General features: G+C 33.7%; 4 protein-coding genes and 1 pseudogene across 5 annotated transcripts; 3 read left to right on the top strand and 2 right to left on the bottom strand.

The window, feature by feature from the left end:
• Positions 1-301: 301 nt before the first annotated feature.
• LOC121122445 (uncharacterized) lies at positions 302-5,818 on the bottom strand. 2 transcript variants are annotated; one of them, XM_040717432.2, is made up of 7 exons: positions 5,581-5,818; positions 4,789-4,943; positions 2,031-4,733; positions 1,641-1,854; positions 1,162-1,569; positions 869-1,083; positions 302-813 (listed from the first exon to the last, which is right to left on the bottom strand). In XM_040717432.2, the coding sequence occupies exons 3-7, from the start codon at positions 4,713-4,715 to the stop codon at positions 520-522; spliced, it is 3,816 nt and encodes a 1,271-aa protein (XP_040573366.1). In that variant the 5' UTR covers positions 4,716-4,733; positions 4,789-4,943; positions 5,581-5,818; the 3' UTR covers positions 302-519. The 2 variants fall into 2 exon arrangements, with proteins under 2 accessions (XP_040573366.1, XP_040573367.1); XM_040717433.2 differs by having other exon boundaries at positions 2,031-4,730; positions 4,789-5,809.
• Positions 5,819-6,816: 998 nt separating this feature from the next.
• LOC121123754 (innexin shaking-B-like) lies at positions 6,817-8,786 on the top strand (annotated as a pseudogene).
• Positions 8,787-9,077: 291 nt separating this feature from the next.
• On the top strand, positions 9,078-11,191 carry Taldo (transaldolase). Its single transcript, XM_040718889.2, has 3 exons — positions 9,078-9,943; positions 9,991-10,476; positions 10,538-11,191. Exons 2-3 carry the CDS (start codon positions 10,030-10,032, stop codon positions 11,057-11,059), a joined length of 969 nt encoding a protein of 322 aa, XP_040574823.1. The 5' UTR covers positions 9,078-9,943; positions 9,991-10,029; the 3' UTR covers positions 11,060-11,191.
• A 152-nt stretch (positions 11,192-11,343) lies between these two features.
• Positions 11,344-13,379, bottom strand: Rad23 (UV excision repair protein Rad23). The gene is made up of 4 exons (XM_040718888.2): positions 13,096-13,379; positions 12,607-13,023; positions 12,076-12,540; positions 11,344-12,014 (listed from the first exon to the last, which is right to left on the bottom strand). Exons 1-4 carry the CDS (start codon positions 13,159-13,161, stop codon positions 11,904-11,906), a joined length of 1,059 nt encoding a protein of 352 aa, XP_040574822.1. The 5' UTR covers positions 13,162-13,379; the 3' UTR covers positions 11,344-11,903.
• Positions 13,380-14,310: 931 nt separating this feature from the next.
• Positions 14,311-16,661, top strand: Cdc50 (cell cycle control protein 50A). The gene is made up of 6 exons (XM_040717874.2): positions 14,311-14,855; positions 14,926-15,059; positions 15,139-15,276; positions 15,332-15,527; positions 15,587-15,946; positions 16,007-16,661. Exons 1-6 carry the CDS (start codon positions 14,795-14,797, stop codon positions 16,216-16,218), a joined length of 1,101 nt encoding a protein of 366 aa, XP_040573808.1. The 5' UTR covers positions 14,311-14,794; the 3' UTR covers positions 16,219-16,661.
• Positions 16,662-17,958: the final 1,297 nt, after the last annotated feature.

Raw genomic sequence — 17,958 nt, 5'->3', positions numbered from 1 at the left:
TAATTGACGCTATTTATGACAGAATATTGTCACTGTGAGCATTTGAACTTTATTATGTGTCATAGTCCGTAGTATAATTATATTTTAGTCATTTGTACTAAAACAGTCAAAAATGACATCATTAATATATCGTTCATCCATAGAATACTCAATTATTACATTATCCTCTTCCCATGTACTGTAAACCCTTCATGTTTAATAATTCATCTCAATTTTTGGTTGCAATTTAAACACAAAATAAATAATAACAAAATGACCAACAAATTAGCAGTAACACAATTGGACAATAAGAGACCCTGCATTTCTTACTAATATTAATATATTGATCTCCATACAAAAAATAATAAACCACGTGAGAGATAATAACATAATAATGATTAACGTTGCTCAACGTTCATGAAAACAAAAACAATTAATTTGTATACTGCTAAACTGCAGAATACATACTAATAAATTAATGTATATATATATATAAATTGATTCAAATATAATAGGGAAAGTTTCTAGAGTGTGTAACTTTTACGAGTAATTGATATCTTTTTTAATTTTACTGATTTTATCAGCAATCTCCATTACGGATGAACTAGATGACGTATCCTGGCTGGATGTGGGTTTACTTTCCGACAATAAAAGCATCATGGCTTGTAGAGCACCTTCTTGACCGAAAGTTGCCTTCATTTGCTGTAAAAGAGCGGCTTGTTTGAGAGTTTCTTCATCAATTTTACTCAAGTCGGGAGTCGTCGTCGTTGCCGTTGTTGAATCCATTACTGAGGATTTCTCTTCCTTCTTTTCATCAACGAATTTACCACTCACCTTTAAAACATAATTAATTATGATCAATCATTTAATGTAATTTTATACAACATACAATAGCCTTAAAATCTTCCTCCGCTAAGGATTTAGCGCGCAGGGATTGATTTAGCAAACTGTCCATACGCGGACTGATTTCTGTAATAGTCGAAGGTCCTACATAGAAAGGTCGATGTGATTCTCCTCCAACCCATACAAGAGCGGCTTGATAAGGTTGTTTTTCTGCATTCTCCTTATTATAAACGGGATGGACTTCAAAGAAAACATCCTCACCTAATATGTGAATAAATGTGAGAGAATGAAAAAAAAAAAGATTGTTGTGGTAGGATTTGGGATTTAAATGGTGTATACCTTCACTCAGTAAAGGTTTAAGATTTGCTTTATCCAAGCATCTCCCATAAAAATATACGTTTTCTCTCGAGACTTCAACGTTAACATCCACACCAATTTCATCAGCCTTGATGACAAGGCTATCCTCCTCAGCACCATTAATAGAGGATTTACTTTTAAATCCCCCTATCTTTCCTTTGAGAGGCTGACCAACCAAAGGCAAATAAGGACGAGAAATCATTTCACCTCTTAAAAGAGAATCAAAACCATTCATTTCTAATCCATGATCATAGAGATATTTTTTCATAAGTAGACGATCTTGACTATTGCTTAAGTGTGGAGGAATAGCTGCTTCTTTCGGCGTTCCAATCCACAATTTTTCTACACAATAAGAGTTGTAAGACTTGACTTGAATAAATACTTCATCACCTTCAACGATACAATTACAAATAATAATTATCAATAATCTATGCGGATTTGTAATGTATAAAATAACGAACCAAAGTGAAAAATTAATGAAAGATCCGCGTCCGTTAGAGAATGTCCAAAGACTTCGCAATCCTGTCTCTCAAATTCAACTCTTTGTCCTGCAAATTCACCAGAGTCAATGACGGCAATGCCAGATAATACTGGACTCGAACTCGAAGATGGAGGATTGAGAAATACGATCCTACCAAGAGACACATTATCTCTGGATCCAGATGCATTCGGACTCTGAAACAAAAATTGAATGGAAAGGCATTATTTTTCTGTGAGGTATCATTATCTAATGAGAAAGATTTCATAGAATTAATTTTGAATATACAATAGATATTATAATTGTTTATAACTATATCAATGCGAAATATTAAATAATTATATGAAGAAGAAGATGGGCCGGAAAGTGCTACCTCCATTCTCAGGGACCGTGCGAAATTGACCCCTCTATATGTGGTTTTTATATGAACAGATAAGGCAACCCAGTATGCACCCGAAAGAACATAAGGTATTCCATGTCCTTGTTTATTCTGAATTAAGTCCACGACAGCCCTATCTCCAGGTACCAATTCTCGATCTAATGATGCACTGCTCTGAATTTTAACACCATTAATATACACCCGACTCCTGTGAAAATAAACTCGCTTTTGGGATGGGAGCCATTCTCCATCCCCTTCAGACGTTGGGGAATCAAATAAAATGATCCCCCCCGCTGGCAAATGAATTTCTTCAATAACTCCTGTATAAGACTTGTAGATAGCATCTTTTTCTTGTGGTAACTGACTCAAAAGAGTGCTGGAGGATCCTAAAAAACGACAAGGCTCCTCCAATTCTTCTTTATCTCCTGAGGTCTGAGAGTAAGGGTCCACTTCAGCCTGAATCTGCCATACCAAACGACCCATCAGTTTCACATCCTCTAGCAGTCGTCCATGTGTCTTGATATCAAATCCAAGAGAAGAGGATATCACATTTCGGCATAATAACTGGTCATCATTATTATCTTCTTGAAGAATGGTTCTTGCATGGACAGCTAGAGTATCCCCCATGGCTAGATGATTTAATAGGGAAGAGTTCTTGGATAGAGTTGAACGTGAAGTATAGTAGCTCGCTACATCGAAATATACAAGTCCAAGAGAGGAATGGCATAATATTCCCCATTTAGGAAATAATTTAATGATCGTACCCTTAATGATCTGATAAATGTTTTTGTCCAAAGACATTACAATTTCAGACTCTACAGGTCGCTTGTTCTTCCAAATTAGTGGAGTAGAATACGTGACTTCCTCTCCCACAAGTTCTCTCGTTTCTCTAATTTCTTCAGGACTCAACTTTTTGACATCCATTCGTATCTCAGAACCGTGATGTAAAAATTCTTTTATAGAGATGGGCCAAGTGTGAAAAGTGTTGTTTTTAATCAAGTATCCTAAGCAAGAAGTTCCATTCACGTACATTTGTCCAGGAATCAGTTTCGCGAAACAAGAAGTGCCTTGCAGATAAAATTGTATTAGTATGAGTTTATTGCTAATACTCTGAATAGTTCCGGTCACGCCAGATCCATGGGGTTGATCTGAAGCTGAAGTAATATAAGGAACTATACTTGGTAATGATTGGGAGCTATTAGAAATTGTGGAGCTGCTTTCAATTTGATGACGTTTTAAAAGTTGATTCAAATTAAGGGCCGCATCTTCCTGTGCCGATGCAAAAAGTCCAAGAGAATCACTGGGGGGAAGGATTCCTATTGGCGGCTGTTGTTCTTTCAGCAAATGTTCTTTGGTAGCATATTTTTTCGTGAGGTATGAAGGAATAAGCTCACTTGGATAGCGTCGTAATTCGATGGAGTACTTGCTACGGAATTCAGGCATGTCTTCATCGGATCCATTAGCAAATTTGACCCGTAATTCTTGACCCTTATATTTGATTTTGTTTGTGTCAACAATGCATTGAACTGCTTGTCTCTCTGTACAAATACTTTGAACAAGAATGGTTTGCCCATCATCATTTCTTGTACAGCTTTGGACATTACCAAAACGTGAAAACACTTCTTTCATATCCTCTAAAAAACTCTTATTGCATGTCGTCGCGCAGAAAATAAGAAAATATCGGAGCTTCTTTACTTTGGAGGCCACGATCCTTTCTACTGCGAGTATATTATCAGCCATATATGAGGAGGGGGAGAAGTCTTTTTTCTTTTCGATTTGTTTCAAACTGGGCTCTTCAATGGATTGAGACACCTTTTCAGAGGACTCAATTACATTTTTGATGATTGTCGTTCTTGTAGGAGTGCGTGATTCTTGTATAGATAGATTTTCATCCTCGCTGGATTTGGACTTCTTAGTTCTCTTTTTTTTATCCTCTAACGAAGCTCCTGTGGTACGGCGTTTGTTTGAACGGCTCTCCTCCGTGAAATTAACACTAATACAATTGTCCATCCACATATTTTTGTCAAGAGTATCTACGGCCTCTTTCGCTTCTTCCAAAGAGCATTCTACATCAATACTTGCGTGCGAACTATACTGCTTCACATGATGTACAGTCCCAACATTCTCAAAGAGTTTTTTTATGTCTTCCTTTTCAACCTTATTCTCTAGATTTTCCAAAGAAAACTTATGAATGATGACATTTTTCGAAGAAGATGACTTCGACGATGAAGAAGGAATGAACGTTCTAGTAATAGTATTTGAAGAAGAAGAGTAAGACTGGGACTTTTGTTGTCGAGCACTGTCTATTTTTTTACGAGATCTCAATAATTCCCTTAGATCTCCAGCCTTTTTACGCTCGCTTTCTTTTTCACGAGATCGAGGTTTTGTCAATTCCGGGTCAGGCGTTCTATGAATGGAACGCCTTGGATATTTTTTTCTGAGATAATGATAGAACTCCTCGGAGTAATCGATGTGCAGACGTCTCCCACGAAGAGAATATCCATTTAAATCCCGTATGGCGGACTCCGCATCCGATCTGGAACTAAAGTTGACAAAGCCATGCGTGCTTACAATAGTCACTTCAAGGACAGGGCCATAGGAATGGAAAATGTCTCGAAGATCCCGGATTTTAACTCTGGAATCAATGTGACCCACATAGACGTTATAAATCCCGTTCATTCTTATCTTGAGGAACTACTATTAATATATTTGGATATTAAATTAGTGTTAAAGACATGTAGAGAACACCTACCTGGATCCTACGATCCTTGTCAATCCCACAGATCAATAGTAAACACTAAACTCGATTAAAGCCTCGATGCGTATTGCGTAGTGCTTCTAGCTCAATATCAACATGATCATTATTTGTTTTGCTTCTTTTTTTTTTCTCTCTTTCTAGCTTCCACTCTGAATAAAATATGTGTAGGGATAGATTGATCAACAAACACTCTAGAGTGTTCAAGCTTTATAGCTTTTTAATTAATTTTACAACATAAATACATTATAAATCGAGAATAAATTAATAGCCTTCTACTCCACACTTTATTAGCCATTATTCATTAATTAATGTTTTTTTTAATTAGATGCATTATCCGTAGTACACGGCATTGCCCGGAGTTATTAGGCGGTGACAAAGAGAAAATATATTTTGCTAAATTTTAGAACTGAGGTTTTCAATAGTTTTTGACTTTTGTTTGTTAGACAAATTGAGATGAAAGGATCATTTCGCGGCCACACTAATGAAACATTGCCTTATATTTTAATTGGACAGTAAATAATATAAACAAATCAAAGTCATTCTTGATGTGTAAATATTTTTATTTATACATATTATAACTAATGACTGTAATTTGCTCCGTAATTCCGAGCTATCTTTTAAAAGTTCAAATCCGAACTGGTTGTGGCAATCCTTACTATATTATCTAAGTGATCATGAGTGAGCTTAGTAGAATATACATAATTCACCACTTTCATCTCAGAGAAAACAGACGCACACAACCATGTTGATCCGATAATACTACAAACATAAAGTGAATAAGCTCACAAATCTTGGTGGCCATCCAATCCAGAATTCTTCGGTAGAAGATGATGACTTAAATAAGTTTTTCAATTCATCATTTGATTGCAGGTCAAGCAACACAATTTGCCGGACTTGGCCGGTAGGTCGTGTGTTGATGATATCTGATATAGAAGATATTAGATGACTGATGATAATAAATCCTCAAAAATCCTCTTGCTCAACGTTTTTCATGTGCACAATCACTCAATACTTCGTTCTTCTCTCCTCAAAATGAAATAATAATGATAACATCGTGGGGGGAGTCCTCAACTCATAGCTGCGAGTTGTTCTCAATCATTGGGCTGATATGTAAGGACTACATGTGACTTTTATTCATTTCCGTAAGGCTAAAACCATAGATAATTGATAAATAAATATGTATTAAGTACAAGTTAGGAAATATCTTCATCTAAATTTCAGCTATTGACAAAAGGGATGTACCGTAGGCATTGTTGATGACGGCCATTTTGGAAGGCTAAACAAAAATGTTTTAAAATAATAAAACCTTTCTTTCATTAATATTAAGGATGATATGATATGAATTATCCTCCCCCCATCCCTGCATGAGAACTATTCTGATTCGTCCCTTGAGTTATGGAATGATGACGGCCACTCTAACCCTTTTTAGCAGTGTGGTTGATCTGGTTATTTTAACCAGTTCTGTGTTTCTATTTGATTAAATCATTAATTTAATCACAAATATATCAGATAGAAATTCGTTAAATATTTTTTTTTTATGAAATCAATAATGACACAGCTACTTTTGTCCATACTCATCTACAGTGGATTAACATATAATCAGGGAGATTGACCCCCAGTTTAAGTAGTCTTCAACTGGACACAATAATCGAAATGTACCGGAGATATTGGGTTTACAAAAAAATACAACTAACTGCGCCTGGATCCTAAGGATCTTCAAACAGTTACATTTTCGGATCACAGTGACTTACTTATTGATTCCATGAATATTAGAAAATTGAATTGTCAATAATTATATATTTCTCGTAAAATAATAATACATATATATTAATTCATCAAAATTAAATAGTTGCATTAATTAATTAATAGCAAGTAATAGATTAAAAAAAATTGCAAGTTGTACAAAGTCCTAACTTGTACAAGATATTTTTTTATTACATTGAAAGGTTTGAAAGGAAGGAAATCCTCGAGTTTGAATATATTATTTTATGATGCAGTACTTGGGAATTGGGATTAACAAGTTCAGATTTACGGAACGTTAATATATATTAATCTCCACATGGAGACAGATTACCGCTGCTAAAAAGATAAATATACCTAATTAGTGAGAAAACAAAAAAACAATATTTAAAAAAATGTCGGTTTATGCGATTTCCCGTGAATTTTTTTCCTTTTTGAAGAAAAAGCAAGACGATGAACGAATTTCCGTGACAAGCTCCGTGCTCAACCTCATGAAAATAACTTCCATGCTTTTATTTGCCAGCTCTGTTTTATCGACGGCGAAGCAATTTTTCGGAGATCCCATTCATTGTGATACGAAAGAGGTGCATGTGGATGCGGGTCTATTTGAGCACTACTGCTGGATCCAGGCCTCTTTTGTTGCACCTCAAAAGTTCGTGAACAACACGAAGCTTCGTTTCCAACACAGTGAGGAAGAGCGAGTCTATCAAAATTACTATCAGTGGATCCCTTTCATCCTCTTCTTCCAAGGCGTTCTCTGTTACATCCCATACAACTACTGGAAAATTAGTGAAAATGGAAAGGTAGCTGGATTCATTAAGATAGTTCGTTCTGATCGGGAGAACCACACTTCCTCGGAGTTTGATTTCGGAAATCCGGATGCCACCAACATTGTAGCACTCGCTAAATCCCTCATTCTCAAAAGGGGCTCACATTGTGGCTATGCCCTCAAGTACGTTTTCGCTCAATTTCTTTGTGTTGCTTCTTTGGCACTACAACTCTACGCAATGGATTGGATGATGGGAGGGAATTTCCTTACTCTGGGTACTAAGCTACTCTACATTCAAACGGATGATGATATTAAGGTAGTACTTATTCATCATTTAATCCATGTAAATTCCCAATCATCATGATTCATACTATTCTTAGGACTTTGACAAAAATCCCTTACTCAAAATATTTCCCCGGCTGATTCGTTGTTGGTTCGAGGGTAAAATGGGCATGAGTGGTACTCCAGAGAGATATGCTGCACTTTGTATTCTACCCGTTAATGTTTTTAACGAAAAAGTATTTGTATTCATATGGTTTTGGTTCATTATCCTCATCTTTGTTGGATTGATACATTTCTGCTGGAGTGTGATCACCGTTGCCTGTTCCTACCTCGTGTATTTATTCTAAGATTCTCTGTAAACTCATCCAGTGCTTCTTTTGCGTATGATCGTCTTGTACAAATGTCAGATTTCGGAGATTGGTTCCTTTTGCGTATTATTCAAAAGAATATGGATGCTGTCAACTTTCGTCTATTAATTGAGGAGTTGGCAGAGCAAATTACTACCAAAGCCTTTCAAAATTTTGATTGCCCCTCTATTTCGCCTCTAAGGGATGTGTTTAATTTAAACCATTTTTTAAAGAAATTTGAGAAACTTCTTAATTAAATAACATTTTATGGTGGTTTGCCTATTTAAATGAGTTCCAACCTTTTTATAACTAAGTGCAACTAATTTTGAGTCTAGGATTTTTGTATATGAGCTTGATAACCTCATAAAGAGTTCCAAACGATGTCCCCGGTTGGGAATGACTGTTCTTATCACTATTTGATTAATTTAAGCAGTTTTACTCTTTCCTCAGACTCCTTTTAAAGGACTTTTTTATAAATTCATTAAATGTACGGCTTTATTTGAGATAAACTGGTGAAAGTCAACTTATAATAACAGTAAAATTTATGAAGTACAGAAAAATCATTATCAAATTGGGTTTACTAAATATAAAAATACAAATACATAATATTAAGGCCTCTAAAACCGACTTTGATTCAAAATATGGTCACTCTATTTAGTTATTTTTTTAGTTATGTGTTCTCAAATTTTACACATGATGGTTTAAATTAATTAATTTTCAATTATATAGCCGGAAAAGGAGTAGACGAGAAGAAAATATGGACATTGCTTCTCTCTCAGGGAGGATTAGTAGAGTTTAAGTACTTAGTACCCTATGAATTTTTTGTATCTAAATAAAGTCATATGTTAATATAATATCCCGTGTGGAAGTTTCGTTTTTTTTTTCATCTCCCAAAATGCCCCACATCAATGTGCATTTCAGTTATTTTTTTCTTTTTCGGGTATTAGTTTATAATATGGTTAAAATTCATAATATTGTGTAATTATTACTCCAGTCATAAATAGGGATCCTTATGCAACTATTTCCAAAAGTTTCCAGCACGAGGGATAGAAGTAGTTGTTCATGTACTTTTTAAGACTCTTAAATTATTTTATCGATAGTGGTTTTTTTATGTACGTTTATGTATTATATATGATTGTTATAGTATAGTCTTTGTTATTTTTCACGGAAGTTGCTTAGTTCAATTATAATAAATAAATTGGATTTTGTATCCTACCTTGGAAAAAAATCTAGCATTATATTATTGAAACTTGTGTGTAAAAACATATTACGTATTATTTGTGGTCTAAGTTTTAATTGTCTTAATTGACAAAAATACTATCGTGTAGTAAAATCATAGAACAAAACTAGTGTCCTAGAACTTGGGTATATTATTATCGAGATAAAGGTTCAACCGAGCATATTATAAATACATAATAATAAATCATCTATAAAGTATATACTACAGTTAATGGTCAAGTGGTTGTTGAAAATGCCTTATAAGTTATATCAGATGTAAGAGACAGTGAAACTTCTTGAATTTCCTAACTGTTAAGCGGTGTTTCAAGGTTATATTTTGTGAACTCTCTAACGTAAAAGTTAAGAATATTAAAACTTTATTTTATACCTTTCTGTTGTAGAAGAAAATTTAAAAGTACTATATATTTTATTTTACCCTGCTCTTTCAAAATTATTCCACTGTTTAGATGGAGTTTGATTTATATGACTAATCATCAATGTTTAAGTAGATCAGGTTTTCATTGAAATAATATAGAGATATGTATGCTTTATTCAAAAGTTCAGTAATCGATTTTCGAATGTTACGTCGATATATTTATATAAATAAAATATAAAGATTGTATATGTTCGCGCTGGTACTGTCTATGTTACTTATATGTAGTAGCTACGTGACGAAAAAAAACTATTTTGTAAGAACCTGTACGTAATGTTTGGGCGTGTTACTCCGGTATAAAATTCCTTCCACATATGCTAGATATGCATTTCATTCTACATTCACCCTTGAAGGATCGAGGTATGAATACAGTTTATGGAACTATTCTAATATTTTAATTCTTTAAGATTTATATATTTTATAGATTCACAAAAAATCACGTCACCATGTCCGTACTAGAGAATTTAAAATCAATGACAACTGTTGTTGCAGACACAGGAGATTTCGAAGCTATTAAGGAATTTACTCCACAGGATGCAACTACTAATCCTTCCCTTATCCTTGCTGCGGCTTCAATGGATAGATATAAGCCACTTGTGAACAAAGCAATCGAATTTGCCAAGGAAAAGGGCGGATCAACCCTTGAGGAAAAAATTGAATATGCAGTAGATAAGTTATTCGTTCTATTTGGATGCGAAATTTTGAAAATTGTTCCTGGGCGTGTTTCTACTGAAGTTGATGCAAGGATTTCTTTTGATAAGGATGCTCAAATCAAACGAGCTCTAAGACTTATTCAACTGTATGAAGAAGAAGGAATTTCTAAAGAAAGAATTCTCATTAAGTTAAGCTCTACATGGGAAGGTATTCAAGCCGCTAAGGAATTAGAAGAGAAGGTATATTTTTTATCAATCATAAGTGTCAAATATCATCTCACTCACTTTCTTTTTCCTTTAGCATGGAATTCATTGCAATCTTACCCTTTTATTTTCAATGGCTCAAGCCGTTGCTTGTGCTGAAGCCAAAGTAACTCTAATATCCCCCTTTGTAGGAAGAATCCTTGACTGGCATTTGGCTAAAAATCCATCAGTTAAATCCTATGCCTCAGACGAAGACCCAGGTGTTGTCTCAGTTAGAAGAATTTACAATTACTACAAGAAATTTGGACACGCCACAGTCGTCATGGGAGCCTCATTCCGTAACATAGGGGAAATTTGTTCCCTTGCTGGATGTGATCTCCTTACAATCAGTCCAAAACTTCTTGCGGAGCTTGAAGCCACGAAAGAAAGTCTACCACGTAAGCTATCCCCTGAAAACGCCAAAGGATCATCAGATGAAAAAATCGATATGAATGAAAGAGTATTTAGATGGATGTTGAATGAAGATCAAATGGCAACGGAGAAGCTCTCTGACGGTATTAGAAAGTTTGCTGCAGACCAAGTCGAGATGAACAAGATGGTCGAAAAATTACTATCGTAAAAAGGAAAAGAATATCTTAATCTTTAAGAAGACACGCATATTAAAAATCTCAAAAATATTAAAGACATGTTTTAGTTTGTAAGGTACTTTAATTTAAGCAATAAACGGGCCCCTTGAGCTATAAAAATATGACTATCCTAGTGTTGCGTAAGTTTTATAATTTTAAAGAGGGGGGAGAGAGCATACTTTGTAATAATAAAGTTGCCGCTAGCACATACTTTAACATCATAGTAAAGAAGCTTAATAATATCAAACGCACGAATTTGTGAATAAATCTCGATCGATAACTTTTTGTTGTTTTATGGTTACATGTTTATATACGTGGTTTAAAATTTATAGATTTAAATTATTAAAAAAATGTGTTTCCGCTCATTGAAACTGGACAAAATATATATATAATTCACTCTCGAGATTTTTTAATAATGAGAAACCATCACCACTTGGAAGATTAGGCCACAAAAAAAAAAAATCACTATTATAAACAGTCTGGATTATTAGTCATGGAGAGAGAATGTGTGATCAAAAATGGCAGACGAGCAAATGTTTGGAGAGTACATATGCATCACCAAATATGTACAAATATTATGTGTATACAATTGTTAGCATACTTTTAACACAATATGATTACATGATAAAGTGTAATTATAAGCATCAAGGGTTTAAAGATGAACGAACGAACAAAAACATTGTGATCATTTTCTGGTCCAATCAGTAAAAGGAGAGAGTTGAAAAGAAAAAAAACCAATGCATAAAGAAACTATTGTATATAAATTTTGTTTCTATAATTAAATATCAATGCCGTTGTTGAATAAATGAGTGAACTAGATGGTCATGTCCTTTTAAATTAATCGTCATATCCTTGTGATAACAAAAAATTTGCAGCCATATTTTCATTTCTCTCACACGCGAAATAAGCTTGCACTACAAGATGTTCAGGGAATCCCAATGCTTTTAACTGAAATAAAAAATATGTATCATAAGTTCAAAAAAATATATACTGAATTCATCTAATTTACCCTATCAATTGCATCACGATCTTGAGGAGTTAGATTGATAAAGCCAGGATCTGCAAGTCCACTTCCGGCACGCTCCGTCACTGGAGCTTCATTGGATTCATTAATAAGTCGTATGAAGTCTTCCTGATTCTGTGAAATCATTTCTAATAACTGAGGATTGCTCTCCCCGATTTGTTGAAGAACAGCATTAAGCATACTCGGATTACTTTGAAGGAGACGTCTCATTTGCTGAAATTGATCTTGATTTCGAAGGAAAGCAAGGGGATTATCTCCTGAAGCTGGAACAGCAGAAGAAGGTTCATTGCCACTGCCAGGGGCAGGAACAGTTGAGAGCGACGATTCGGAAGATGGAGCTTCGGTACTCTCAGATTGGGCGGTTTCTAAGAGGGAACGAGGGATTCCATTAATAAGATATTCAACTGCTCGATCCGGATTATTGAAACTTGCCCTTAGAGCCGATACAACCTAAAAATTTACATTGATAGTTAAAAAACTTGTTAAATAAGATAATTATTTTGAAAGGCGAGAGACCTGCTCCTTGTCGTAGCCCATATCAACAATATTTTGAACCATTTTATTATAGTCTTCTCCCATGACACAGTCGGCTGTCTCAGAGGAGGACTCTTCATCCTCTTTCTTTTCTTCTGAAGCTTTGGACGACTCTGGTTCTTTGTCCGCTACTTGACCTGTTGGTTCTTCCGTCTTGGGGGGTTCCGGAGCCGCAGCAGGTGTTGGGGGTAGGGCTGCTGCCACCGCGGGGGTTGGTGCCGCTGCTGCCGCCGCTTTCTTGGTCACCATGACGACAATGAACTTTTTCTCGTCCACGTCGTAGGAGTTGAGCGGATCTCCGTCCAGCATGATTTTACCGGCATAAATTAACTTCTGACTCGAACTAGGATAGTCTCCACTACCCTTTGTACTCTCGATCTTGTCCTTTAAATCTTTTACCTAAACATATCAAGGATTTATTCAGTATTAGTCATTCTAATGGATGTTGACAATGACAAGAAGGTGTCTTACGGATTTATCCGACTCAATCTCTATCTGAAAGGTTTGCTGTTGAAGGTTTTTAATGGTGAGATGCATCTTGTATGATGGAGATAATAATGCACTGTAGAATTCCCGATCCCGAAGCCCAGAGTTCCAGAATTAATAACAATGCGGAAACGGAGGATGATTTGGTGATTTCTTCTTATAAAAAAAGTAGATTATTAGTAGCTAGAAGGTAGGCAGCTTCTTTTTCTAGCTTCTTATTCTCTTTTCACTTCTGCTGCTGGGCCCTGGAGCAGTTTATTTTAACGCCCTCTAGCAAAGATTTCAGAACCATACCGCCAATTCCCCTCCTGCCTGCCAGTAGCTTGGCTTATCAATCCCAAACTGCAATCTGTGTTTTTATAGCTTTGACATCAACTATATATATAGCTACTCCGCTTTTAATTATTTGTATTTTAAATAGCTAACTTTAATGTACGTAGATTAATTCATAGATTACTTGAAATTCATGATTAATCGTACTGTACGTCAAGGAATGCCTACTTAAGTCCATTATTAGTTCTTAATAATAGAGTCGAACCTTACTCGAACTAAAGTCCAACCATAAGCATGATAAATGATAATATATACATTTTGTATTAAGATTCTGAAAAAGGATCACGACAATTTGTATACTAAATATTTTATTAATGGAGGACAATTGAAACACTCTTTAATTATACGTGTATTATTTTTGTAATATGTCTTTAATTAATTATATCTCTATATTAACTTGCAACTATTTCTTATATTATCATCTAGCCAGCTCTTGTCAAATAAAAAAGTAAGAAATAAATATTTTCTAGATTCGTTGATTATCCTCCATGATTGAAGATGTTGATAAACAACTAAAGTAGCGTAAAAATTGAATTTGGTATTAAATAAATTATTTAAATTTTAATCCTATTATAGGACATTGACTTTAAGCACCTTGGAGGTTTTACGTAAATGGAAATCATTGGAGAACGAAAAGAAAAATCTCATCTAAAATGGTTCCCTTCAATTAAATATTGCTTTTTAAGTTGACTTTTTAAAATCATATTTATATTTAATAAAATTAATAAATAATTGATTGATTTCATAAATCCAAAATAATTGTTTTAATGTGCCACTTTGACAATGTTTGATCTATTTAACTTCCGAATTAGTCATTTGTATTACTAGTTGTTTTTATAATAAGTGTTGTCAACAAATAATTTGAATATACTTGCATATTCATGGAACAAATTAATACTCCTTTAATACCAACAGATATAATTAATTCATCATCTGTGTTTCTAGCAAGAGCGAATTTGTCCCATTTTATTGATGGAGTACAATTGGAACATACGTGTATTATTATTTTTATAAATGTTTAATTAATTATGTCTCAAATTATAAGAAGAAGAACATTTCGAGATTTCCGCTTATGGGATAAAATCTTGATATGACTTAATCTATACTTTTAGTGCTGATATAACAATATTCATTTATTAAAAGCATACTTATTTAATGTAATGTTTAAATGCTAATAGTTATTATATAATTTTTTTTGATAGGTCATATTATTTGGCCGTAGTATAAATATGGTACCTCTGATTCGTTACTCCTCTGTTGCTTAATAATTTAATGTCAAAAGTCTTCTTTTATTTAGTCATACACCAAGTTAATTGAGTGTCTATTTATTGTGTCATTATCAACTGTAAATATGAAGGAGGAGATCCCTAAAATTGAGGGACCCATTCCGGAAAAGGTCAAACGACCTCCGAGTAAGGAATTTATTTATTTGCTCCGTCTCAATTTAACCATTTTTAACACATAATTTCGAATGTCTTTCAGAAAATGCGTTTAAACAACAGAAGTTACCCGCTTGGCAGCCCGTTCTAACCACTGGAACCGTACTCCCAACGTTTTTTGTCATTGGGATCGCATTTGTACCCATTGGAGCTGCTATGATGTGGTTTTCTCATATGGTATTAGTATTGCTATTGTTATTTATTTCCTCATTCTCCGTTCATCTCTGACATTATTATCTATCTTCTTTTTTTACAGGTGAAAGAAGTCGACATTGACTATACAAACTGTGTCGGACCTGATGGAGACATGTGTCGTGATGTACTCAATAAAAAGGCGGATATTGTTAAAGACTGTACATGCAAAGTAGAATTTGATATTGATGAAGTGATGGAGGTATATTTTAAATACATAATATATATTATATCCACTGTTTCATTATTTCCCTTAGGAGCCCGTGTTTTTGTATTATGGCCTTACTAATTTTTATCAAAATCATCGGCGATATGTTCAATCTAGAAGTGATAAGCAGCTATTAGGAGACCTCTCAATAAGTCCTATTAAAGATTGTGCACCATTTGACAAGGATAATGATACTAAAAAGCCATATTTTCCTTGTGGTGCAATAGCAAATAGTCTCTTCAATGGTATGGAAGCTAATGTTCCTATATTTTCCTTAAATATCAATTTTTAAATTTATTTTAAGATGTCATAAAGATAAGCAAAATCGAAGGAAATGATGAACAGAACGTGCCTATGCTCAAAAAAGAAATTGCTTGGAGCTCTGATAGACACTTTAAATTTAGTAATCCACCCATTCCTCCAGGACAAACTTTGAAGGATGTACTCAAAGATAAATTTGCTAAGCCGAAAGACTGGGATAAAGAACTCTGGGAACTAGATCCGGATGATCCTGAAAATAATGGACTCCAAAACGAGGATTTGATGGTTTGGATGAGGACAGCGGCATTGCCAAGTTTTAGGAAACTTTATCGTCGGATAAATCACACTGGGATATTTGAGGATGGACTTCCTAAGGGGAAATACTATTTCTATATCGATTACAGTACGATATTGAAAAATAATTGTATTATTTATTCGATTTAAAAAAAAAATCTTCTTTTAGAATATCGTGTTCATCAATTTGCTGGTACAAAATCCGTTGTTTTATCTACACGTACCTTAATGGGAGGTAAAAATAACTTCCTTGGAATAGCCTATGTCATACATGGCTGTGTTTGTTTTCTTGTTGGAGTGGTTTTCCTATTTGTACATATTAATCGAGGAAGGCGCCATCACGAAGTATTGAATGTATCTTCAAGGACACCCTATAATTAATCGAAAATTCACAGTTAGTAGCAGCATTCATTCCCAAGAAGAAGTGATATGTAATTGCCCGTCCAGTTGCACGCTAATATTTATTCTAGAAATACACCATTTCTATTGAACAATAATGTGATAAAGGTATTGTCTAATTAAATGACACAGGATTTTTTCTTTTTTATATATGTGAAAAAAAGATATAAGGCGTTGTTCATGAAACATTTTCCAATTGTTGGAATTGCAATTTAAAAATTGCTTCTTGGATAGACACTATGAATATTATATTCGTCACAATGGTAGTTCATCAAGATTCAAAATATCTACTTCTTTATTTACCAAATTGTAGCATTTAAATTTAATTTGATTTTTTTTAACTACTTTTATATTTTAAAATTGTGCAAGTGATTTATATTTAAATATATTCTTCTTCTACATCTATAGGAGGGACCATAAAAGAATACTATGTTATTTTTTGAGCTTATAATATATTTATTTTATTTTCATATAAAAAGTTCTGAAAGAGTTTTATCATGGATATTAGTTTAATCTTTTTTTTTTTCGTTAATATATTATTTGAAGAAATAAGATATGGCAATTGAATATTATTTGTTGAAAAAAACTATTGAGTCGTTTATAAATACCAATATCTATGCATAATGTGACTTAATGCATATATCTGAATTAGCAAATTGTCACTAAAAAACATTCATATATTTGTTTTGAATTATCATTTTATGAATAATTCAATTTAATGAGACCTTCAGCCTAAATACCTCACATAAATGTGGTTATTTCTAGTATGGGAAATTTTCTGCAACTGACATTCTTTCATTCATTGTATTATTATCAGTAGTATTTGAGTCATCAATACCTTTTATATATAATAATTGCAACGATATTAGAGCCTTGTTTGCTAAAGATAAAAATATGACACTTGAAGTCCTCCTAAATGTTATGATGATTCATGAAGTATTTCATATGTAACAACATTACTTATTTATATTACAATAGGATGAATCAATTGTTCACATAGAGGAAAAAATCTTAAGAACAGAAGGTATCATTTTTTGAAACATGCACTAATGCATGGGATATGCAGTGAGTTGTATAAGTTGTTATATTAGGGAGAAAGACTCCGATTTAAAGAAGGTTAACTTAATGTAAATCCGAATTAGAGTTTCGGTTTCAATAAATATGTTACTCTTATCCAAAGAGCATCTAAAACTCGCTTATTTTAATTAAAAATAAATATATTTAGTGCAAAGATTAATTCTTTATCCCATCCAAGTACAAGTTCATGGATATGTGTTATGGCTATTATATGGGCATTGCAAGAGAACCATCTATAAGTAGAATAATATTCTATAAAACTATTTTTTGAATTTATAGAAGTAGTGTGTCGAATTGTCTATGTAGTTATGAATAAAAATTTATTATTTATAATGAAATAAAAAGTAGATCTAATCCAAATTTTCCTCTTATCCTAATAATTTGACTGTAAATACCTAAATAATATATTGGTAAATGGGAGGAAGAAAAAAAACTGCTTTCTTTTGCTTATTTTTAAAAGATTTTTTTTACTACATAAGATACAACGTCTAGCCGGAGCTTGTCGAACTTATTACTTCGTCCATTGGATGTTTCTAGCCACTAATACAACAACTTTATCTGTCCTATTGAAGTAATTGGCATCTCCAAATATTGCTGCAACCCTTAAAACTATGGGTTCTATATAGTATATTATATTAAAAATCG

Source organism: Lepeophtheirus salmonis, chromosome 8, assembly GCF_016086655.4.
Source record: "Lepeophtheirus salmonis chromosome 8, UVic_Lsal_1.4, whole genome shotgun sequence".
NCBI lineage: Eukaryota > Metazoa > Arthropoda > Copepoda > Siphonostomatoida > Caligidae > Lepeophtheirus > Lepeophtheirus salmonis.
The sequence above is the reverse complement of the archived record's forward strand: the minus strand, read 5'-3'. Positions and strand labels throughout refer to the sequence as shown.

Excerpts from the sequence above, each read along its gene's own strand:
- LOC121122445 (XM_040717432.2), bottom strand. The coding sequence starts at position 4,715 with ATGAACGGGATTTATAACGTCTATGTGGGTCACATTGATTCCAGAGTT. Across the intron at positions 1,084-1,161 it reads TAAACCTTTACTGAGTGAAG|GTGAGGATGTTTTCTTTGAA; the intron begins GTATACACCATT and ends TTCACATATTAG. Across the intron at positions 814-868 it reads AGGAAGATTTTAAGGCTATT|GTGAGTGGTAAATTCGTTGA; the intron begins GTATGTTGTATA and ends TATGTTTTAAAG.
- Taldo (XM_040718889.2), top strand. The coding sequence starts at position 10,030 with ATGTCCGTACTAGAGAATTTAAAATCAATGACAACTGTTGTTGCAGAC. Across the intron at positions 10,477-10,537 it reads CTAAGGAATTAGAAGAGAAG|CATGGAATTCATTGCAATCT; the intron begins GTATATTTTTTA and ends TTTTTCCTTTAG.
- Rad23 (XM_040718888.2), bottom strand. The coding sequence starts at position 13,161 with ATGCATCTCACCATTAAAAACCTTCAACAGCAAACCTTTCAGATAGAG. Across the intron at positions 13,024-13,095 it reads AGATTGAGTCGGATAAATCC|GTAAAAGATTTAAAGGACAA; the intron begins GTAAGACACCTT and ends TGATATGTTTAG. Across the intron at positions 12,541-12,606 it reads TGGGCTACGACAAGGAGCAG|GTTGTATCGGCTCTAAGGGC; the intron begins GTCTCTCGCCTT and ends GTAAATTTTTAG.
- Cdc50 (XM_040717874.2), top strand. The coding sequence starts at position 14,795 with ATGAAGGAGGAGATCCCTAAAATTGAGGGACCCATTCCGGAAAAGGTC. Across the intron at positions 15,060-15,138 it reads TGATGTGGTTTTCTCATATG|GTGAAAGAAGTCGACATTGA; the intron begins GTATTAGTATTG and ends CTTTTTTTACAG. Across the intron at positions 15,947-16,006 it reads CTATTTCTATATCGATTACA|AATATCGTGTTCATCAATTT; the intron begins GTACGATATTGA and ends ATCTTCTTTTAG.